The sequence below is a fragment of the Aristolochia californica genome, unplaced genomic scaffold, assembly GCF_029961685.1.
Source record: "Aristolochia californica isolate CCGP_79_NKW_82.1479 unplaced genomic scaffold, dmAriCali1.0.hap1 SCAF_8, whole genome shotgun sequence".
Lineage (NCBI taxonomy): Eukaryota > Viridiplantae > Streptophyta > Magnoliopsida > Piperales > Aristolochiaceae > Aristolochia > Aristolochia californica.
In genome coordinates, this window is record NW_027182279.1 from 1,924,470 (window position 1) to 1,948,444 (window position 23,975).

General features: G+C 39.9%; 4 protein-coding genes across 5 annotated transcripts; 2 read left to right on the top strand and 2 right to left on the bottom strand.

Moving 5' to 3' along the window:
• Positions 1-2,221: 2,221 nt before the first annotated feature.
• LOC137938768 (subtilisin-like protease SBT1.6) lies at positions 2,222-4,794 on the top strand. Its single transcript, XM_068783802.1, has one exon. The coding sequence runs from the start codon at positions 2,315-2,317 to the stop codon at positions 4,607-4,609; it is 2,295 nt and encodes a 764-aa protein (XP_068639903.1). The 5' UTR covers positions 2,222-2,314; the 3' UTR covers positions 4,610-4,794.
• Positions 4,795-6,987: 2,193 nt separating this feature from the next.
• On the bottom strand, positions 6,988-10,793 carry LOC137938771 (uncharacterized). Of its 2 annotated transcripts, none has more exons than XM_068783806.1 (4): positions 10,741-10,793; positions 8,827-9,315; positions 8,394-8,638; positions 6,988-7,631 (listed from the first exon to the last, which is right to left on the bottom strand). In XM_068783806.1, exons 2-4 carry the CDS (start codon positions 9,273-9,275, stop codon positions 7,396-7,398), a joined length of 930 nt encoding a protein of 309 aa, XP_068639907.1. In that variant the 5' UTR covers positions 9,276-9,315; positions 10,741-10,793; the 3' UTR covers positions 6,988-7,395. The 2 variants fall into 2 exon arrangements, with proteins under 2 accessions (XP_068639907.1, XP_068639906.1); XM_068783805.1 differs by having other exon boundaries at positions 10,736-10,775.
• A 125-nt stretch (positions 10,794-10,918) lies between these two features.
• LOC137938772 (DNA-directed RNA polymerases I, II, and III subunit RPABC5) lies at positions 10,919-23,236 on the top strand. Its single transcript, XM_068783807.1, has 4 exons — positions 10,919-11,052; positions 11,546-11,604; positions 22,786-22,880; positions 22,990-23,236. Exons 1-4 carry the CDS (start codon positions 11,017-11,019, stop codon positions 23,013-23,015), a joined length of 216 nt encoding a protein of 71 aa, XP_068639908.1. The 5' UTR covers positions 10,919-11,016; the 3' UTR covers positions 23,016-23,236.
• LOC137939320 (uncharacterized) lies at positions 20,259-20,966 on the bottom strand. Its single transcript, XM_068784601.1, has one exon. The coding sequence runs from the start codon at positions 20,964-20,966 to the stop codon at positions 20,259-20,261; it is 708 nt and encodes a 235-aa protein (XP_068640702.1).
• Positions 23,237-23,975: the final 739 nt, after the last annotated feature.

Consider the following 23,975-nt stretch of genomic DNA (forward strand, 5'->3'; position numbering starts at 1 on the left):
AGCACTCCCAATATCACAATTAAGGCTGTGGAAAAAAAAACGAAAAACCTGATTGCAAACTTATCTTAAACTAACAGTGAAAATGCTCGCGGATGAGACATGGACTTACCAGGATTTGGAAAAATCCGGGATACTTCAGGTTACTTCAGAGGTAAAACCAGAAGTCCTCCACCATAGTTGACGGCCTCGAAGACCTGGAGCTTTTAGTTTACCCGTTTCATATAAAAACGGTTTAGTAAGGGAGAAATGGAGTTGACATAAGAACCCCACATCGGAGCTTAGCAGTAGTAGTAGTTACCATATAGTTCTGTCTAGGTTAATCGTTGTTGGCGATTTCCGTGGCCAGAAGATATCACTTTAGACAAAATCTGCATAAGAATTGAAGGGTAAAGTCCAAGGGAAGATCAACGATGGCTGCAAAAAGGAAAGAGAGAGTAGACAGTGCTGTCTCGTGACGATAATCAAGGATCGTCTTCTCCGGGATTATCTGCGAGATGGGGGAGCTCAGATTGGAGTTAAATTGACATTCCTCCGGGATTATCCCTTTTATGATTTCTGTTCTTTAGTCACCGGAATATCAATTTTTGTACTCTCTGCCATAAATCGCGCTGAGTCCATCCGTCACTGCTTTCCAGCTCTAAAGTCAAGTGCGAGTGAAATAAAAAACCAGAGGGCAAACCACTAAACCAAAATAGGCTAAGAAAAAGAACAAATCATCATTATCCTTCATAACTATCACCGTCACCATCATCTCTGTTAATACTCGAATCTCCCTCCGTGTCCAAGTGGGCCCTCATTCAAAAGCTGCCATAAACTTTTGTAGATGAGACTCTACTTGTCCAGACTCCAAGTTAGGTATCTGACCTGACTGGGCCCTCGTAGAAAGCGATAGGGGCGAAAACTTAGACCATAAAGCACTGTGGGCCCACAGATGGGCTCAACCATTGTGGCAGTGGATATCCTACATTCAAGGTCCGTTGTGGCAGTGGATATCCTACATTCAAGGTCCGTTAGTCAATATTGAAGTTAGACTTTGAAATGATTTGATTCAACTTAACTCCTTGTTAGGTGTTAATAGTATAGACGAGTTAGTGCCCCGAAGAGAATGAGTAATTTTTTATTAATATATTAAATTATAAAATATTATATTATATTAATTAATGATTACTGTTTATAATAAATTAATATAATAATTATGTGTGACTAGAATAAGTTAAAAAAATAAATAAATAAAATAAAAATAACAAGAGTGAATATAATAAATAAATAAACTATTTTTTAATAACATTAGATATATATTTAACATTAAAAATCCCTAATTTAATTATAGTAATAAAAAATATAATAAATAAATAAATAAATATTTTTATTAATAACATAATATATATTTTTAAGTATTATTAAATAATAATATATTGCCCCAAAATTTAAAACCATTGGTTTAATTACTTATAGCAATGGGATAATTGAACCAAAATAATTGATCATGTGTTTACTTTAACAATATTTTAATTATTAAATTACTAATTTAATACAGTAATTACAAAATAAATATACTAAGTAAAAATATATTTTATTAATAACAAAAGATGAATTATTTTATAAAATAAATATAATAAAATCATAACTGGTTTAATTTTTTATAATTTAGAAAAAATTAAATCACAGTATCATCTTCCTTATGATGCCGATAACGGTGGGAGACAATGGTAGACTAGCAGGCAACAATGAGGGAGGCAACGCTCCAAATAAGAAAAAATATTTTAGTTAGGGGAGCCGATGACGCCTCCGGCACGAGGATTCAAGCGAAAGATTTGGAAAATCGAAACCCAATTTCATGAATTTCATTTCAAGTGTATTGTTGTCTAACCCCTCAGAAACCGACGCCTCGTGCATTGTCGACTAACCCCTTCGAAACCGACGCCTCCGCACTTGGCTTCAAGCCAAAGATTTGGAAAATCGAAACCCAATTCCATAAATTTCATTTCAAGTGCATTGTTGACTAACCCCTCCCGCACGAGGCTTCAAGATTTGGAAAATCGAAACCCCATTCCATGAACTTCATTTTCATTGTCGACTAACACCTTAGAAACCGTGTTGGGTCGAGAAAAAAAGTGGCAGCTGAGTCAGGAGTCTCGTCTTCTTTGGAAAAGTATCCGTTTTCCAACAACGGTTAATAAAATGGAAAAATGATAATTTAAATATTCGAATTCCTCTGAACATGTGCCTCGGATGTCGGCACTAACCACAACCCTTGCGAAAAGAAAAACCCTCGCCGCTTCACTCTGCTTCCACTCACTCTGAGCTCTCATCCATGGCGTCTTGCCTCTTCTTCTTCTTCTTCTCTGCTCTGTCTCTGCGGGCGATTGCGGAGACCCTACCGCCGCCTTTGGAGAAGACTTACATCGTCCGCATAGATGAGCACTCGAAGCCCTCAGTTTTCCCCACTCACTACAACTGGTACGCCACCAGCTTTGTCTCTTCGCCGGTTCAGATTCTTCATGTGTACGATACAGTGTTTCACGGTTTCTCTGCGAGGTTGAGCTCGGTTGATGCGGATAGTCTCCGTGACCACCCTTCCATTCTCGCGGTCTTTGAGGACCGGAGGCGTTACCTGCACACTACTCGCTCGCCGCAGTTCCTTGGCTTGAGGAACCAGCAGGGTCTTTGGTCGGATTCTGATTACGGATCTGATGTTATTATCGGGATTCTGGATACCGGAATCTGGCCGGAGAGGCGGAGCTTCTCGGATCATAACCTCGGGCCTGTTCCGTCGAGATGGAAAGGCGTTTGCGAAGCTGGGGAGCGGTTTTCGGCTAGGAGCTGCAATAAGAAGCTCGTTGGCGCGAGGTCGTTCTCCAAAGGCCATATCGCAGCTATGACGGGTGCGATTAATGGGAGCGTAGAGTTCCGGTCGCCGAGGGATGCGGATGGGCATGGGACTCATACGGCTTCCACTGCCGCCGGCCGGCATGCGTTTCAGGCGAATATGGCCGGGTATGCTCCCGGAATCGCGAAAGGTGTGGCGCCGAAGTCGCGAATTGCGGTTTATAAGGTCTGCTGGAAGAACTCGGGGTGCTTCGATTCCGACATTCTCGCCGGATTCGATCGCGCTGTCGCTGATGGTGTGAACGTGATTTCTATCTCTATCGGCGGCGGTGATGGAGTGTCCTCGCCGTATTATCTCGATCCAATCGCGATGGGATCGTTCGGGGCTATGGCAAAGGGCGTCTTCGTCTCATCTTCTGCTGGAAACGACGGTCCTTCCGTTATGTCTGTCACGAACCTGGCCCCGTGGCTGACGACCGTCGGCGCCGGGACGATAGATCGGAACTTTCCTGCGGTCATCATCCTCGGCGACGGCCGGCAACTAGCCGGCGTTTCGCTTTATGCCGGTAAGCCTCTTGCTGGTAAACATTACCCTGTTGTGTACCCTGGAAAGACCGGCGGGTTATCGACCACTCTCTGCATGGACAACTCCCTCGACCGGAAGCTTGTAGCCGGAAAAATTGTGATCTGCGACCGTGGTAGCAGTCCACGAGTCGCCAAGGGAATGGTCGTCAAGAAAGCCGGAGGCGTTGGAATGATCCTGGCAAACGGTGTCTCTAACGGCGAAGGTCTCGTCGGCGATGCCCATTTGATCCCCACCTGTGCCGTAGGCGCCGTAGAAGGTAACGCTGTGAAATCCTACGTCGCGACCTCACCGAATCCCACAGCCACCATCGAGTTCCGCGGCACCGTCGTCGGAGTCAAGCCTGCTCCGGTTGTCGCCTCGTTCTCCGGGCGGGGCCCCAACGGGCTCACACCGGAGATTCTCAAACCTGACTTGATCGCGCCCGGTGTTAACATCCTAGCGGCATGGACCGACGCTATGGGACCAACTGGACTCGATACTGACATGAGGAAAACGGAGTTCAACATCCTCTCCGGCACGTCTATGGCCTGTCCTCACGTTAGCGGCGCCGCTGCCCTGCTTAAATCGGCGCACCCGAACTGGAGTCCCGCGGCCATTCGGTCGGCGATGATGACCACGGCGAGCCTAATCGATAACAGGCTTCAACCGATGACCGACGAATCGACCGGGAAACCATCTACACCTTACGATTTCGGCGCCGGTCATCTGAATCTCGACCGGGCAATGGACCCTGGTCTGGTGTACGATATGGGAGTGCCCGACTACGAGTACTTCCTCTGCTCTATCGGGTACAATCCAAAGACAATTCAGGTCATCACGCGAACGCCAGTGACTTGCCCGAGGAAGTCCTCGCCGGAGAATCTCAACTACCCGTCATTCTCTGCGGTTTTCGATAGCACAGCCGTCGGGAAGGCCAGCAAGGTTTTCATCCGAACAGTGACGAATGTGGGATTGCCCAATTCAGTCTACAGGGTAAAGGTGGAAGCCCCGAGGGGAGTGGTGGTGAGCGTGAAGCCATCCAAGCTCATCTTCTCTCCCAAGGTGATGAAGCAGAGCTACGCCGTGACCATATCAGCCGACGCGAGGAATCTCAAACAGGACAAATCTGGTGGGTTGTTCGGGTCATTGTCGTGGTCGGACGGGACGCACGTTGTCCGCAGCCCCATCGTGGTACTCCGCATCGTCCCATTTTAATCGAAACAGGGGGACTGCCGGTGGTTGAGGTGTTAGCGGGAGAGTTTGTTCTGGTTTGCTTTTTACAGCTTTTTACCTCTTTCTTCTTCTTTTGATATTCCGTTACATCCGCCATGTGTATTATAGAAAGCTTGTGTAATACACCTGCAAGGCTACAAATGGATTCCGGGTTCGTGGGAAACTAAGACAGATTATGTTATCTTCTCTGACCCTCGTTTTCTTATAAAATTCAGACCCAGAGAGATCGTTTGTTAGCCCAAAATTGCAGTAGATTTGAACCGCAAGCGTTAAAGCTAAAACAGATGAAGGTGTCATTGGCAACCATGATTTTCTCCAGTCGACTGGTAGTTGAGGCGTTACTGTGGGGTGCTTGGCCTGACTCGCTTCCTTGCTTTTAGTAGATATTCCCTCACAGAGAGCTTGTGTCAAACACCTCAAAAGCATGGTTCTCATATTCTCTCACCTCAAACTCTGTTAAGGTTGAAAGCTGTTCTTTGGTTCTTCTTTGGATCAGTAAACGAGTGACGCGCAAAATTGGAGAAGACGAAGTAAATCGGAGCTTCCCTTGGAAGTAAAGAGCTAATACCCATTTTGTCATTCATCTTTCCACCAAATTCGTGGCTTCATCTTCCCCATTTCACCCAGAAACTGGATTCGCTGGAGCTTCCCTTCTTCCAAGAATGATACAGAAGTCAGTTAAGTTTAACATCTCTGATCAGTTATTTACAATTTCCAAGTTCCCAGGACTCAACGGTCACTGAACATGTCTTTTTACTACTAATTAACTAAAAGAAAGTGACCCTAAATCTCGAGGAAAGCAACTTTGATTTCCAGAATAATGAAGAAGCTCCCGAATTTTTAAAAACAAAGCACTGTTATTAACATCTGCAGGAGGACATGATCCTATTAATGAACTAATTAAATTGTGGAGATGAATGTCAATTTGTCTACTATTCGAAAAAAATGCCTTTAGTTTAAGTAAAAAACTAAATTATCTTTAGACTAAATTGTAGCTTTCCTCGGTTGCCTGAGCAGGCAGGAGGGTGAAGGAGCCCAATCCTCCCCCTCCCTTCCATAGGTGGGGATTGGGCTCAATCGTTTAATGACTCCACAATTGTACTCACTGAATTTAATTAAAATTTCAATCTTTTTTATTATGACAAGGGTTAACTTCAATATTTTGGCTGTAAGGATTCGAGTAGAAGGGCTACGTTAGCTTTTATGTGGATTGAATTGCAGGGACAAGTTCATTTAGAGTTATTGCAGGCCATATACTGCCATGAAATTGTAACAAGCACCACAGACATCTAAATTATAATAAACCCATAATCCAAATCTAATGGAGGGGAAGAAGCAAATGAGAAATCATAGGGAAGGAGATTTTATGGCAAGTTAGAACTTAAAATTCTGAATGGAGAATCTCTGCCATCTTCATGGTTGTGTAGATGAAGGGAGGAGAAGGAGAGAACACACAAAGATGGGGCTCGTGAAGAAGAAAATATTGAGTGGAGAGAGAAGAAAAATAGTGAATCTTCTCAGCTTGCTCTCCAAAACCTCTATTGAGCACGGATTTGCTCATGGAAGGATGGAAATATATTAGTTCTGAAACCATAAACCATGCAAATTTAGAGTCTTTTGAAGAATTTTTTTTTTAATAGAACAACAACTGCACACGAATGAGAAAGGAGCTTTCTACACTTGATATTACAATATGCATTACAAGATGTTGTAAGAAGTAAAAAGATAAAAATCAACATATATGTTCGAGATAGATTCAAACTCAAACTCTGAAGAGTTATAATTAACCTACAATCTCTATTATAATTCTATAAATAGTGTACACCTGATCAATGATAATCACGATGAATATTATTCTAAATTCCTAAATCCAATAACTTTTACAGGCATTGAACATTGTCTTCATTTCAATTTCTGTAACCATTTTCCAGTAAAGAGGTCTGTACCACTCTGTCAAGATGTTTTCCTGATTTGGCTACTTGGAGAAAGCAGGGTAAAGTCTTCATTTCAATTTCTGTGACCAGCTTCCGGTAAACAGGTCTTTAACCTTCTGTCAAGATTTTTCCTGATTTTGCTTCATAGCAAAAGCAGGATAAATTGTCTGTGAAGTGGCTCTTCTAAACCATCTAAAAGCCCAAAAAGGGTCTCAATTGACCCCATCAGTGCCTCCATTAGGATAGTTCAAAAACTCCATCACTGCCACCATTCCTTGATCATGAATCGGAAAACCAGGTTTCACATCCATAATGATGCTGTTTGAACTCCAGATCACCCAGTCAGCATCCCTGGCCATCTTTTACATTCTTAGGTAACAGAATTGTCAAGCACAATTGCTAAATTGGATTCATCAAAAAAATACATTCTCTTGTATAAAGATGGGAGAAAAATGGGTGCAGTGTCTACCAAGACCTGGACTCACAATTTATTATGTGAAAAGGCAGTTCAGAAAAATCAAAATAAATTAAGAGCATTAGAGATAAGCAAAATTTGAATTTTCACTATCACATCAATACTCTCTTTCGCCATCCCAAATTCGAACTGGAGTTTTGAGTGGATGAAGATAGCTTCTGCTTCCTACTTTATCCACATTTTCAATCTTTAGCAGTGTTGCTGGAGGGATATGAAGCAGTCCAATCATAGACCATGCTTCTACTTACATGGTCCTGAAGAAATGAAAGCTGCAGTTGTTCTCAACCGAACATGCTCATAATGGCTAAGACTGAAAATTCTAGTCGCAACAGCAAAACCAGTGATCGATTTAGTCCTCATTAAAAGTATTTCAGCCTCGCAAATGTCAAATAACCAGTGTGACCTTTGCTCTCACTGCAGGGCCTAGCCATGATAGGAGTCGACTCTTCTGTTCCCTTGCTTCTTTGGTTTGAAGAACAATGTCTCCTTTTATGCGGGAGAGAATTCAGAGAAGCTCCTACTTCGACTCCACCACAGCCCGTTGTCCCCTCTTTGACTTCATACGTGCGAAGAAGAACCTCAAAAGTCCTCAAATCTACACAAATAAGTAAAGGAGTTACTGATTGCACATGAATGAACAGATCTTTCAACAAATAAATTTAAGTCAGTTAATGTATTCTGCAACTAGTCGTCAAAATGATCTAATCCCAATGGTTACTAGTTATTTTGAAAACTAATTATCAGATATGACAAGGATTCATGCCAACCAGCTACTGCATAATGAGGAAATAAGATGACCTTGCACCCCAGAGATGAATTAATACAGTAACTTATTGTTGATTATCTCAAGCATCTAAACATAGAAAGTAAGCTACTGATACAGTAATACATCAACAGAAAAATGACTCTTAATTGTCTCCAGGCCTTCTCGCTGTCAGGGACTGCTTCCTCATTGCGGAACAACCTTTTCTCTACTCTTGTATCTTTTCTAAGTAATAAAAGCCAACCACCATCTAATTTTATATTTGAAAAAAAGGGACTCTTATTGCGGGGGCAGAACCAGGATTGCTCCTGAACGGGTAACCTCATATGGCATATATTTCCTGGCGTAGTAGCATAAGGTGGCCCAACTTCCAAGCATTGGGAGCTGCAATGGTCCAAATAATTAAATGATGAGCTTATTGTCTCTTTCAGTTCAGGCATGATAAGCTTACATGTTCAAGGAAGGTGAAAATTTTGGCTTACTTTCCACTTAATTAGCAAGCTTTTTGAGATTAACAAAGACCCTAGCAACTGTAGCATTATCCCCTTTTCTGTGATCAAGATTCTCTCACCTTTAAGAATTGAAGAAGCATACCTGTAAAATTTGATCTCATAGTCTCACAAGAACGCTGAACTTGCTCAATGCATGGAGAAAATGAGCAGAGAACTCCATCTGGCTTCAACATTTTAGCAGCTGAAGGTATAGCCAACCATGGTTGAGGCAGGTCAAGGAACACTGAGTCTGCTCTCTTGGAGAACTCCTCAGGAAATCCTTCACCTTGAATATCTCGAACACCAACTGTGATCAAGCTACTCAAACCAATTTTCTCAAAATCCTCCCTATAGAAAAGACATGCAACTTAAATCACCAATAGTCTTTAACATTGATGGCAGAAAAAATCTGGAAATTTGTTTTATAATTCATAACATTTTTGAGCCATTAAAAAATCTGAAAACTTATTCTAATTTTATGCATCTATTAGAACAGAAAATAAAATTTCTGACCCCAAAGTTGTAAATGAGGTTACCTGGCTAAGGAGGTTCTCTGCTCATGAAAGTCAAATGTATAGACATGGCCTTGAGGTGCAACAGCTCTAGCAATAGAGGTAGTGAGAGAACCACTTCCAGTCCCTGACTCAAGAACCAAACACCCTGGGACAATCTCTAAATATGAGATAACAAAGCTGATATCTGCAATATATAGTATTTGAGTTCTATGGCTTAAAACCAAGGTCCATAGCTCGGGGCTGGGAGCCAGTAGGTAAACAAATCCTCCCTTGTTGCTCAGCACTTTTGACCCAAAAGGCTTCCCAATCCAGTCAGAATGCTTAAAAAACCCAAATCGATTTTGAAGTTCTGAACCCTCACATACTTTTACAGCCTTCATGCTGTCATGCCTCTCATAGACAATAACTAAATCACCATCACAGACTGACCGCTGAAAGGAATTCTTCTTTGTGGGGTCAAGAGGCAACATTACTAACTGCCCTTTTACAAGATCAAATATCAGCACACTTCTGTATGAAAATTAAAATGTAATTAGTGAAGATCAGAAGAATATAAAAAAGCAACAAGACTAATATTAGTAGAATAGCAGGCAATTGTCCCTTATTCCAAGAAGTTTCTGAAGACTCCCAATGAAGTTATGAGACGGCAATGCTTGCAGCATTATTTAAATTCCCAACTGATATCTTTTAAACCATGTATGCATGGCCAACATCAACTGTTTTCTTTGTGGTATGAAACTATAATATTAAACTAAAAGGTACATATACAGGGGCACAAACTCACCTAGTTAGATATTCAACATGCAAAATGGAGTTGGAGAGCAAGCTGCACTTTCAGAATATAGTCTTTCTAGGTTCCAAAAGCATTACTAAATCTCAGATTAAGAAAATATGAAGGTATTTATTGTCAAAAATACAAGTGCTGGAAACAGAAGCAGATATGTATTCTAATACATACATTGTCAGTGTGAATAAGATTCAATCCACTAGCTTAAGGATTTAGCCTCCTGCTCCTTCACCTTGACATTTTCAGCAGGCCAGCTCTACCCATCTACCAACTAACAATAGATTCTGTCCAACTACGACAAGATTTCTCAAAAACAATAGCTTGGTAGCTGGATTTGAATGGCAACAGCTAAATCAATAGGGAGTTTATACCACTTTCTCTTCCATGCAAAAGGCTACTAGAAAAAGCACAAAGGATTTTAGGAAGCCTCAAACTCTTTTCAATGGGAAGAAAGGGATATGTGAACAATGAGTGAAAGAGGTATCAAGAGAGAAAAAAAATAGAAGTCAACTACTTCTCCTTCCATGTAATATACCACAATGCAGGTCCCTCTGTTAGTAAGACTAGTTCCATCAACTTCAAGACAAGAAATTACTATATAAATTTATATGCCTCAAAACTGAATATATAGGTAGATTAACTTGAAAACATCAACTGTGAAGCATAGAAACGTCCAACACATTGTAAGCTCTTACACTAGCCAAGTACTTGGCAGATGAATCTTGAGCATGACCATCACAATAATAGCAAAAGTAAAAAAATATAAAACAACGAAGCTTATTCCCTCTTCCAAAACGCAATGCTTGTCTTCTTTGCGAAGAAAGAGAACATTAGCACTTCTCGGAAACTACCTACAACCATGATGCGGTAGAATTTATTGGAAATATCCATTATGTCATTTTTTTTTCAAGTTACACTTACCTCAAAAGTAAATCAGTTTCCAGCTACAGAGATCAACATCTAAAACGTAAAAGTTAACAAATAACAAAAACTGTTATGGCCCTGTTCAGGAAAGTCGTCAATTTCAGTGAACCATCTCACACGGTGATTCTAAACTCCAAAGAAAACCCTAACTAAATAGTCACCCAGAGAGAAAATATCTCCATAGTAACTCGCTCATGAGAAAACAGGCGAGGGTCATACCTAACCTTATTTACCCAGGAAGACTCCCGCCAGTGCCGACTTACTTCTCCACGATCTGAACTGCCTGGGCGACGAGGGGTCCTGAGAAGAGGAAAGAAAAGGGAAGGCGGGAATTATCAGGGGTGTTTTAGTAATTTACTAATACCTTTTGTCCCGCCAATATATAATGCCCAGCTTTTTCAAGTCTTATTACTGCTCGAAGGTTGCGCATTGAAGGCCTTGCCGGTCGAAACTTGGACTAGACGAAGAGCGGTGAGAAACGCAATTAGGGTTGAGGAAAGATGATAATTCCAGTACGCTGTTTCACCTGTGGAAAAGTAGGTATCTCGTAAGGGTTCCTGGATTTTTTGTCAGAGCTCGAATATGGACAATATTTCTACATTTTTCCGCTATCCTCTACTCTGTGCTGATGTCTTCGAGGAATTAGGAAGATCGTAATCTCTAGTGTTCTAATTTTTTTGACCGACTCTTGAGAGCGAGGTTGCTGTTAAGGCAATTTTCAACTCTATTCTTGATTCTTTTAGTTTAACAGTCAAGAGCCTTTTTCCAGGCAATTTTGTAGCGACGTTGAAGTGTGAGAGTCTGATTTGCATCTGGATGTTAGGTCTCGAAGCATTAATTTGTCTGTCTTTTCTCTTTTTAGGTCATCTGCAGCGTGTGTGTTTTTTGTCTCTTGGTTTATTTTCTATCATTATCCACGTTAAAGTTTTAAGGGGCTTTTCTTTTCTCTTTGTTAATTCTTTCTACCTTGTGATTCGTTGGTTAAAACTTGTGCATTGTGGTAGAGCAGCTGATTTCTTGTGTTTGTAGGTCATTGGTAACAAATGGGATACATATTTGGATCTTCTCCAGGCCGATTACACTGAAGGGTAAGACCTACAGATAAGTTTTCGAAAAAACTCTTTTTACGTTTGAAACCATCCATTGAATGATCAATAAAATATTTTATTAATGGGTCTAGAAAATAATATGGTGTATTTTCTTTTTTATGGTTTGCTGTAGAGTATATTTTCTTATACTGTTCCATGTTGTATTACCTTTCATATTCCTCTAAATAAATTTACTGATATATGATTGCGCCTGCTGAATTATCTCATGAGGCAACTTTCAAACATATTGCTCTTGACTTTCTTTCTCAACGATTCTTCATTTAATAAATTCAAGACTTTTGGTGGTATCAGAGCTGGTTGGAAATCCTTTACGAAAGGAACTACTACCAAGATTCCGGCAGAAGACGTCTCCGATGGAAGGATTTTCTGGCGAAAGAAAATCCAAAAACAGAGACGACGACGTCTCTGTTTTTTTAGCAGCATGAGGAAGACGAACAGTACTGGTGAGTTTTTAAATTTTTTCACTTAACAGTACTGGTCCCGATTTCCGCACGTTCGACTTGTCCCGCACGTTCAGCTCAACTCGTCCATCTAGAGTGCCAAAGTTGTGCACGAACAGACTCGTCCAACCCGGTTTCAACTCGCTGAGTTGACTCAGTAATATTCTGGAGGATTGTAGAAGCTCATCCGATGTCCGATCGGGGTGATTTTGGAGGCGTTGGATTCGTATTTTCGAGAGCTTCGATTTGATAAGGTAGAACCTTTTCAAAAACTATATAAGTTTTTTTCTTTTTGAAAAATGGCAAATAGTGTGACATCTTTCCAAGTTCCGATTCTCAAAAGTGATATTTGTGATAACTGGAGTATCAAAATGAAAGCTCTTCTTGGAGCACATGATGTCTGGGACATCGTTGAAAATGGCTTAAGTGAGCCAGAAAGAAAAGATGCTCTTACATAAGAGCAAAAGACATCTTTAAAGGATTCAAGAAAGAGAGACAAGAAAGCTCTCTATCTCATCTATCAAGCATTAGATGATGATGGGTTTGAAAAGATTTCAAGTGCAACCTCCGCCAGAGAGGCATGGGAGAAGTTGCAAACCTCTTACAAAGGAGTTGAGAAGGTGAAAAAGGTACGTCTCCAAACACTAAGAGGTGAATTTGAATCCTTACATATGAAAGCATCCGAGTTTATTTCGGTTTATTTCTCAAGAGTAGTAGCTGTTTCTAATCAATTGAAAAGAAACAGTGAAAAATTAGAAGATGTGAGAATAGTAGAAAAGATATTCCGTTCATTGGATTCCAAATTTGAGCATATCGTCATGACGATTGAAGAAACAAAAGACTTGGAAGAAATGGCAATAGAGCAACTTCAAGGATCGTTGCAAGCCTATGAAGAAAAGCACAAAAAGAAGCAAGATCTCTCTGAACAATTGTTCAAGACACAGATTAAAGAAAATGATGAAGAACAAGGCTACGCAAGAAATGAGCGTGGTCGAGGAAGAGGTCGAGGCCGTGGACGTGGAAGAGGCCACGACTATGGATGAGGTTGGAATAACAATTTCAACAACAGCAATGAGAGAGGTGAAACCTCAACAAGAGGTCGTGGAAGAGGAAACATGAATTCCAGGTATGACCAATCTCATACTCAATGTTATAATTGCCAGAAATTTGGGCATTATGCTTCAGACTGTAGAGCTCCCAAGAACAAGTTCGTTGAGCAGACAAATTATGTTGAAACAAAGACAGAAGAAAAAGAAACTTTGTTATTAGCATACAGAAACAGCAATGAAGAGCAAGAAAATACTTGGTATCTTGACTCAGGGGCAAACAACCATATGTGTGGAAGAAGAAGTTTGTTTGTAGATCTCAATGAATCGATAAGTGGAAATGTCTCTTTGGGAAATGATTCCACCATGGCGGTACAAGGAAAAGGTAACATTCTTATTCGTGCAAAAGATAGTAGTCATCAATTAATTTCAAATGTCTACTATGTACCAAATATGAAAAATAATATCTTGAGTTTGGGTCAACTCTTATAAAAGGGCTATGACATTCATATGAAAGATTATAGCCTTTTTATAAGAAATGACAGAGGAGATTTGATAACAAAGGTACATATGTCAAAGAATAGAATGTTTCCTTTAAATATACAAAACGATGTTGCAAAGTATTTACAGGCTTGTTATAAAGATACATCGTGGCTGTGACATCTAAATTTTGAAGTTTTAAAGCTATTGTCCAAAAAAGATATGGTGAGAGGCCTACCTCGAATGACTCACCCGAATCAAGTGTGTGAAGGATGTTTATCAGGGAAGCAATTCAGAAAAAGCTTTCCCAAAATATCAAAATCAAGAGCCAAGAAGCTACTCGAGCTAATCTACACAGATGTATGCAGACCTATCAAGCCAAACTCTTTAGGTAAAAGCAACTACTTTCTTCTCTTTATTGATGATTTTTTAAGAAAAACATGGGTATATTTCTTGAAACAAAAATCAAAAGTGTTTGAAGTCTTTAAGAAATTCAAAGCTTCAGTAGAGAAGGAAAGTGGTAAAGAAATCAAAGCCATGAGATCTGATCGAGGAGAAGAATTTACTTCCAAAGAATTTCAGGAATTCTGCGAAGTCAATGGAATTCGTCGACCACTGACAGTTCCTAGATCTCCCTAACAAAATGGAGTGGCAGAAAGAAAGAACCGAACTATTCTCAATATAGTTCGGAGTATGCTTGAAAGCAAGAAATTACCTAAAGAGTTTTGGGCAGAAGTTGTAGCGTGTGCGGTTTATTTATCAAACCGATCTCCAACAAGAAGTGTTTGGGAAAAAATACCACAAGAAGCATGGAATGGAAAAAAGCCTGATATCTCCCACTTAAGAGTCTTTGGGAGTATAACTCATGCACATATACCAGATGAAAGAAGGACCAAACTTGATAACAAAAGAGAAAGTTTTATCTTCATTGGTTATGATGCACATTCCACATGCTATAAGTTGTATAATCCAGACAGTAAGAAGACAGTAATCAGTCGAGACGTGGTGTTTGACGAAGAAGGATCATGGGATTTTGGATCTCATAACAGTGACTTCAATATCTCCCCTCCATCTGAAGATGGACCAATATCGGTCGAACAAAATGGAGAAATGCAACTAGAGCCTACGACTCCATCTATTGCAATTACACACGAAGATGAATCACCTTCGTCACATTCGAGTGGGAGCCAAAGAATTGCACCACGAATACGAAGCCTTCGAGAAATATATGAAGAAACCGAGCCATCTGGTAATCTCACTCTTTTCTGTCTTTTTGTTGATTGTGAACCAATAAGCTTCCACGAAGCCATTTCATGAGAAGAAATGGCAAAATGCCATGGATGAAGAAATTAAGGCTATCGAGAAGAACAATACTTGGGAACTAGTTCCACTCCCTAAAGGGCATAAACCCGTTGGTGTTAAATGGGTGTACAAGACAAAGAGAAATGCCAAGGGAGACATCGAAAAACACAAGGCAAGATTAGTGGCAAAATGTTACAGTCAAAGAGCCAGCATTGACTATGATGAGGTATTTGCCCCTGTTGTTCATTTAGAAACTATAAGACTAATCATTTCTCTTGCAGCACAAAACAAATGGAAAATACATTAAATGGATGTAAAGTCTGCATTCCTAAATAGAATTCTCGAAGAAGAAGCTTACATCGAGCAACCTTTAGGGTATAAAGAGAAGGGAAATGAGGACAAAGTTTTGAAGTTAATTAAGGCTCTTTACGGGCTAAAACAAGCACCAAGATCATGGAATAGCCGGATTGACAAGTATTTCCAAGAGCATGGTTATATAAAATGTCCATACGAGCATGCCCTCTATATCAAGATCAAAGAGGAAGATGTGCTGATTGTGTGCCTATACGTGGATGATTTGATCTTTACAGGTAATAATCCAAACCTGTTTGATAACTTCAAGAAAGAAATGGCCAAAGAATTTGAGATGTCAGATATCAGGTTTATGGCGTATTATCTTGGCATCGAAGTGAAGCAAGAAGAAGATGAAATTTTTATTTCACAGGAAGGCTATGCAAAAGAACTCTTGAAAAAGTTCAAGATGGAAAATTGCAAGCCAACCAACACACCGATGGAATACTGAATCAAGATATCCAAGCATGAAGAAGGAGAAAACGTAGATCCAACTTTTTTCAAAAGTTTGGTAGGCAGTCTACGTTATCTAACTTGTACAAGGTCGGATATTCTTTATGCAGTTGGACTGGTTAGTCGGTACATGGAATCTCCAACAACCACCCATTTCCAGGCCGCAAAGAGAATTCTTCGCTATTTAAAAGGTACTATGCACTTAGGCTTGTTTTATTTAGTTTCTAAAAATTATAAGCTTATTGGATATAGCGATAGCGATTGGGGTGGAGACATAGATAACCAAAGGAGTACTATTGGATTTGTATTTTTCATGGGAAATATTGCCTTTACATGGATGTCAAAGAAACAACAGATTGTTACATTGTCGACTTGTGAAGCGGGATATGTTGCAGCTATTTCATGTGTTTGTCATTCTATTTGGCTCAGAAATCTATTGAAAGAAATAGGCTTAATACAAGAATACCCTACCAAAATCTATGTCGACAACAAGTCAGCCATTGCTCTAGCAAAGAATCCAGTATTCCATGATCGAAGCAAGCACATCGACATTCACTACCACTATATACGGGAGTGCATTGCAAGAAAGGATGTGCAAGCTGAATATGTGAAGTCACAAGATCAAACTGCAGATATTTTTACCAAGCCATTGACAAGTGAAGACTTCATAAGATTAAGGACTCTACTTGGAGTTACAGGATCAAGTTTAAGGGGGAGTGTTGGAGCACAACCTTGATCCATGAAGCCCAGCAAAAAGAAGCTTCGGATTTTCAGTGTGCTAGCACAATCGAGGTCGACAAGAGAGGTCGACAAGAACCATGCGTTGGCAAGTAAGTCGGCAAAGGAGGTCGGCAAGCACAATGCGCTGGCAAGGAAGTGGGCAAAACTAGTAAACGTGTTCGACAAAGATGAGAGGTGTATGTGGTGCCGATTAAATCTAAATGTCTATAAATAGGACCATAAACTATGTAATCTAGAATCTATAAATAAGAGAAAAGTTCAGAGAGCTTTGTTGTCCGAGTGAGTTATAAATTTCTGTGAGAGCGAGCGTCAGTAATATTTCCAACCAAGGTTATGTTCATGGATCAAGGTTATTTTTGGATTCTAGATTACATAGTTTACGGTCCTATTTATAGACATTTAGATTTAATCAGCACCACATACACGTCTCATCTTTGCCGAACACGTTTACTGGTTTTGCCCACTTCCTTGCCAGCGCATTGTGCTTGCCGACCTCCTTTGCCGACTTAATTGCCAGCACACTGAAAATCCGAAGTTTTTTTTTGCTGGGCTTCATGGACTAAGGTTATGTTCCAACACTCTCCCTTAAATTTGATCCTGTAACTCTAAGTAGTCCTTAATCTTATGAAGTCTTCACTTGTCAATGGCTTGGTAAAAATATTTGCAGCTTGATCTTGTGACTTCACATATTCAGCTTGCACATCCTTTCTTGCAATACACTCCCGTATATAGTGGTAGCGAATGTTGATGTGCTTGCTTCGATCAAGGAATACTAGATTCTTTGCTAGAGCAATGGCCGACTTGTTGTCGACATAGATTCTGGTAAGCTCTTCTTTTATTTAGCCTATTTCATTCAATAAATTTCTGAGCCAAATAATATGACAAATGCATGAAGTAGTTGTAACATATTCCGCTTTACAAGTCGACAATGTGACAATCTGTTGTTTCTTTGACATCCATGTGAAGGCGGTATTTCCCATGAAAAATACAAATCCAGTAGTACTTCTTTGGTTGTCTATGTCTCCACCCCAATCGCTATCACTATATCCAATAAGCTTGTAATTTTTAGAAACTGAATAAAACAAGCCTAAGTGTATAGTACCTTTTAAATAGCGAAGAATTCTCTTTGCAGCCTGGAAATGGGTGGTTGTTGGAGATTCCATATAGCAGTTAACCAGTCCAACTGCATAAAGAATATTCGGCCTTGTACAGGTTACATAACGTAGACTGCCTACCAAACTTTTGAAAAAAGTTGGATCTACGCTTTCTCCTTCTTCATGCTTGGATATCTTGATTCTGTATTCCATCGGTGTGTTAGTTGGCTTGCAATTTTCCATTTTGAACTTTTTCAAGAGTTCTTTTGCATAGCCTTCCTGTAAAATAAAAATTTCATCTTCTTCTTGCTTCACTACGATGCCAAGATAATACGCCATTAGCCTGATATTTGACATCTCAAATTCTTTGGCCATTGCTTTCTTGAAGTTATCAAACAAGTTTGGATTATTACCTGTAAAGATCAAATCATCCACGTATAGGCACACAATCAGCATATCTTCCTCTTTGATCTTGATATAGAGGGCATGCTCATATGGACATTTTGTATAACCATGCTCTTGGAAATACTTGTCAATCCGGCTATTCCATGCTCTTGGTGCTTGTTTTAGCCCTTAAAGAGCCTTCTTTAACTTCAAAACTTTGTCTTCATTTCCCCTCTCTTTATACCCTAAAGGTTGCTCGACGTAAACTTCTTCTTCGAGAATTCCATTTAGGAATGTAGACTTTACATCCATTTGATGTATTTTCCATTTGTTTTGTGCTGCAAGAGAAATGATTAGTCTTATAGTTTCTAAATGAGCAACAGGAGCAAATACCTCATCATAGTCAATGCCGGCTCTTTGACTGTATCCTTTTGCCACTAATCTTACCTTGTGTTTTTCAACGTCTCCCTTGGCATTTCTCTTTGTCTTGTACACCTATTTAACACCAACGGGTTTATGCTCTTTAGGGAGTGGAACGAGTTCCCAAGTATTGTTCTTCTCGATAGCCTTAATTTCTTTATCCATGGCATTTTGCCATTTCTTCTCGTGAGCAGCTTCGTGGAAGCTTACTGGTTCACAATCAGCAAAAAGATAGAAAAAAGTGAGATTACCAGATGGCTCGGTTTCTTCATATATTTCTCGAAGACTTTGTATCTGTGGCGCGATTCTTTGGCTCCCACTTGAATGTGACGAAGGTGATTCATTTTCGTGTGTAATTGCAGTAGATGGAGTCGTAGGCTCTAGTTGCATTTCTCCATTTTGTTCGACCGATATTGGTCCATCTTCAGATGGAGGGGAGATATTGAAGTCACTGTTATGAGATCCAAAATCCCATGATCCTTCTTCGTCAAACACCACGTCTCGACTGATTACTGTCTTCTTACTGTTTGGATTATACAACTTATAGCCTGTGGAATGTGCATCATAACCAATGAAGATAAAACTTCTGCTTTTGTTATCAAGCTTGGTTTTTCTTTCATCTGGTATATGTGCATGAGCTATACTCCCAAAAACTATTAAGTGGGAGATGTCAGGCTTTTTTCCATTCCATGTTTCTTGTGGTGTTTTTCCCCAAACACTTCTTGTTGGAGATCGGTTTGATAAATAAACCGCACACGCTACAACTTCTGCCCAAAACTCTTTAGGTAATTTCTTGCTTTCAAGCATACTCCGAACTATATTGAGAATAGTTCGGTTCTTTCTTTCTGCTACTCCATTTTGTTAGGGAGATCTAGGAACTGTCAGTGGTCGACGAATTCCAAATTCTTTGGAAGTAAATTCTCCTCCTCGATCAGATCTCATGGCTTTGATTTCTTTACCACTTTCTTCTCTACTGAAGCTTTGAATTTCTTAAAGACTTCAAACACTTTTGATTTTTGTTTCAAGAAATATACCCATGTTTTTCTTGAAAAATCATCAATAAAGAGAAGAAAGTAGTTGCTTTTACCTAAAGAGTTTGGCTTGATAGGTCCGCATTCATCTGTGTAGATTAGCTCGAGTGGCTTCTTGGCTCTTGATTCTGATATTTTTGGAAAGCTTTTTCTGAATTGTTTCCCTGATAAACCTCATTCACACACTTGATGCCACAGCCACGATGTATCTTTATAACAAGCGTGTAAATACTTTGCAACATCGTTTTGTATATTTAAAGGAAACATTTTATTCTTTGACATATGTACCCTCGTTATCAAATCTCCTCTGTCATTTCTTATAAAAAGGCTATAATCTTTCATATGAATGTCATAGCCCTTTTCTAAGAGTTGACCCATACTCAAGATATTATTTTTCATATTTGGTACATAGTAGACATTTGAAATTAATTGATGACTACTATCTTTTGCACGAATAAGAATGTTACCTTTTCCTTGTATCGCCATGGTGGAATCATTTCCCAGAGAGACATTTTCACTTATCGATTCATTGAGATCTACGAACAAACTTCTTCTTCCACACATATGGTTGTTTGCCCCTGAGTCAAGATACCAAGTATTTTCTTGTTCTTCATTGTTGTTTCTGTATGCTAATAACAACGTTTCTTTTTCTTCTATCTTTGTTTCAACATAATTTGTCTGCTCAACAAACTTGTTCTTGGGAGCTCTACAGTCTGAAGCATAATGCCCAAATTTCTGGCAATTATAACATTGAATATGAGATTGGTCATACCTGGAATTCATGTTTCCTCTTCCACAACCTCTTGTTGAGGTTTAACCTCTCTCATTGCTGTTGTTGGAATTGTTATTCCAACCTCATCCATAGCCGTGGCCTCTTCCATGTCCACGGCCTCAGCCTCTTCCTCGACCACGCTCATTTCTTGCGTAACCTTGTTCTTCATCATTTTCTTTAATCTGTGTCTTGAACAGTTGTTCAGAGAGATCTTGCTTCTTTTTGTGCTTTTCTTCATAGGCTTGCAACGATCCTTGAAGTTGCTTTATTGCCATTTCTTCCAAGTCTTTTATTTCTTCAATCGTCACGACGATATGCTCAAATTTGGGATCCAATGAACGGAGTATCTTTTCTATTATTCTCACATCTTCTAGTTTTTCACTGTTTCTTTTCAATTGATTTGAAACAGCTACTACTCTTGAGAAATAAACCGAAATAGACTCGAATGCTTTCATATGTAAGGATTCAAATTCACCTCTTAGTGTTTGGAGACGTACCTTTTTCACCTTCTCGACTCCTTTGTACGAGTTTTGCAACTTCTCCCACGCCTCTCTGGCGGAGGTTGCACTTGAAATCTTTTCAAACCCATCATCATCTAATGCTTGATAGATGAGATAGAGAGTTTTTTTGTCTCTCTTTATTGAATCCTTTAAAGATGTTTTTTGTTCTTGTGTAAGAGCATATTCTCTTTCTGGCTCACTTAAGCCATTTTCCACGATGTCCCAGACATCATGTGCTCCAAGAAGAGCTTTCATTTTGATACTCCAGTTATCATAAATATCACTTTTGAGAATCGGAACTTGGAAAGATGTCACACTATTTGTCATTTTTCAAAAAGAAAAAAACTTATATAGTTTTTGAAAAGGTTCTACCTTATCAAATCGAAGCTCTCAAAAATACGAATCCAACGCCTCCAAAATCACCCCGATCGGACGTCGGATGAGCTTTCTACAATCCTCCAGAATATTACTGAGTCAATTCAGCGAGTTGAAACCGGCCAGGTCGGACGAGTCTGTCCGTGCGCAACTTTGGCGCTCTGGATGAACGAGTTGAGCTGAACGTGCGGGACGAGTCGAGCGTGCGGAAATTGGGACGAGTTGACTCGATGACCCGAAAATTAAATCGGGACCAGTAGTGTTAAGTGAAAAAATTTTAAAACTCACCAGTAGTGTTCGTCTTCCTCCTTCTGCCAAAAAAACAAAGACGTCATCGTCTCTGTTTTTGGATTTTCTTTTGCCGAAAAATCCTTCCACCGGAGACGTCTTCTGTCGGAATCTTGGCAGCGGTTCCTTTCGTAAAGGATTTCCAACCAGCTCTGATACCACCGTTGGAAATATTACCGACGCTCGCTCTCACAGAAATTTATAACTCTCTCGGACAACAAAACTCTCTGAACTTTTCTCTTATTTCTGGATTCTAGATTACATAGTTTACGGTCCTATTTATAGACATTTAGATTTAATCGGCACCACATACACCTCTCATCTTTGCCAAATTCCTTGCCAGCACATTGTGCTTGCCGACTTACTTGCCAGCGTATGGTTCTTGCCGACCTCGATTGTGCCAGCACACTGAAAATTTGAAGCTTCTTTTTGCTGGGCTTCATGGATCAAGGTTATGTTATATTCAATGGGGGGGGATTTCAGATTGAGAGAACTTGAGCGGAACTAATTGTTTTCCTTTCTCATTTGTCTTGATTCTTCTTCCCTTGGACTAAGCTGAGTTATTTGTGAAAGCTGATGGAAAGCGAGAAAGTTTCCACACTTACATTGTGATTTTAGATTATTTGTTCTACCATCACATAGTTTAGGTATCTACTTGAATCCTTGTCCATTAGTTGCCATTATCAATTGCAGGCTTCCTTGCTAGGGAACACCAAGTACGCTGAAAATAAATGATGAATACAAGAAGCAAATTACCCAGGTAGGTAGATAAATGGACCAATCGGCGAATTCCAAAATAATCCTTGTAGACCCTTTCTCTCTTTTTTTTTTCCCTCTTTTGGAATAACTCAAAGTAGACCCTTTTTTCCCTCGCTGTTTCCAATTTTGATCTAGAACTCCCCTGCTTTCCTTCATTCCCTGTAATTGTAATGTGGTATGTCGGAGATCCCCCCTGCAAATCTACAATCCAAACTTCTTATGGAGATATAGTGCCTTATTCCTAACCTCTGAATTTCCATTTAAAAGACTTAGGGAATAATATACTGTCAGAAATACCTGGAGGATAAGCACTGATTATGGATTCACTAGGTAGATTAGTTATATTTTTCTTCTCCTTAGTGTGAATTTCAGATTAAAAGGTCAATCATCCATGGCTGGTTGGATTTTCCATTGAATAAGCTTATCAAGGTCACCCATTGGGTTGATTTGATCTCTAGTCAATGCTGTTAGATCTCCAACTTCAGTGAACCATATAGTTGTCCTTTCTTGCAGAGCTTATAATCATGTATAGGGGAAAACATTTATCCAGAAAGAGTTCTGGATTTGGTCTCTACTGAATCAGCTACAACATCTTTTTTGTGGACATAACTGGGATGTATTCAATTTCCAATTTCTTTTGCTGCTATTGCATGGTCTTGTTGAGGAAAACAATTAAGAAATAAAATTTATGCTAAGCAATGTCTGGATGATTACTTCATTGCAGAGATGCTCTGGATGCTCTGGGGTTGGTAAGATACTGCTGCAGGCGTATGCTTATGACCCATGTTGATCTCATCGAGAAACTCCTTAACTACAACAGTAATTCTTCTCATCTCTGACTCTATAATGTCATGTTAACGCTGGAACTCCATGTGGTTTTAGTTTTTTAAGCCTTGGCTGCTAACCTAGGCCTACTTTTCGGTTGCAGCTCTGGAGAAAAATGAGACGAGTTAAAGATGCTGTACTGATGATAATGAATCTAGTGGTGCTGACTGTTCGCAAATCACTTATGTGAACCGAGTTAAATGAACGTCTCATATTGTGGAATATTTCTTTGTTTTGTATCCATTTATATCACTGGTTTATGATCGCGATTACTTAAAAAGAAACTCCCATACACATTTTTTTGGAAGAGCTACTTGTATTTATTATATCTCTCACAGATTTTCTTAGCACTAAGACGCGAACTTGGAAAAATCTCAGAGAATCGAGTCACATCTGCAACAGCTATTTTGCAAACTTGAATTCCACGGGGAAAAGAGCTTCAGTATCAGGACACCATTCAGCAGATTCACTTCTAAATATCATCTTATAATTGTTTCCATTTACTTCAAGAAAACAAGTGCGAGCAAATACACCTCAACACTTCGATTCATCCGAACTCATTCATGGATGACAAGAAAACAGAAAACTCATGACCTACCTCTTCCAAACACATTCCTCGAATACTTTTGGTTGTGCCAACAGATACCTCCTCTGCAACTCTCTCCCGGACGCGGCAGGTTTCTTTTATTCGTCACAAAAGATGCGATCAAGAATCCAAGAAGAAACCAAAGACACAGGAGAGCAGCAGAGAGGACGAACATCTTGATGCCGGAGCGTCTTCAAGGTCAGGATATTTACGTCCACAGCAAAACAACTGCGCCAGAAAACCTTCTGCTCCGCATCCCCCCGCCAACTCTGCTGATGTCGCGTCGAGACTTCTGATGATCATCAACATTCATACCACGATAACGCTTCTTTGTCCCTTTGACACGACGTTTGACATTGAAGTATTAAACGATGGATTATAGAAGATCTCCGAAAACTGACTGTGGGTTTTGAATTGTACTACTTGGGATAAGGCGGCATCGGATTTTGTGAACGCACCTGGACAGCGGAAGTACGACTTTAGGTCCAGCGGTAGAAAACATC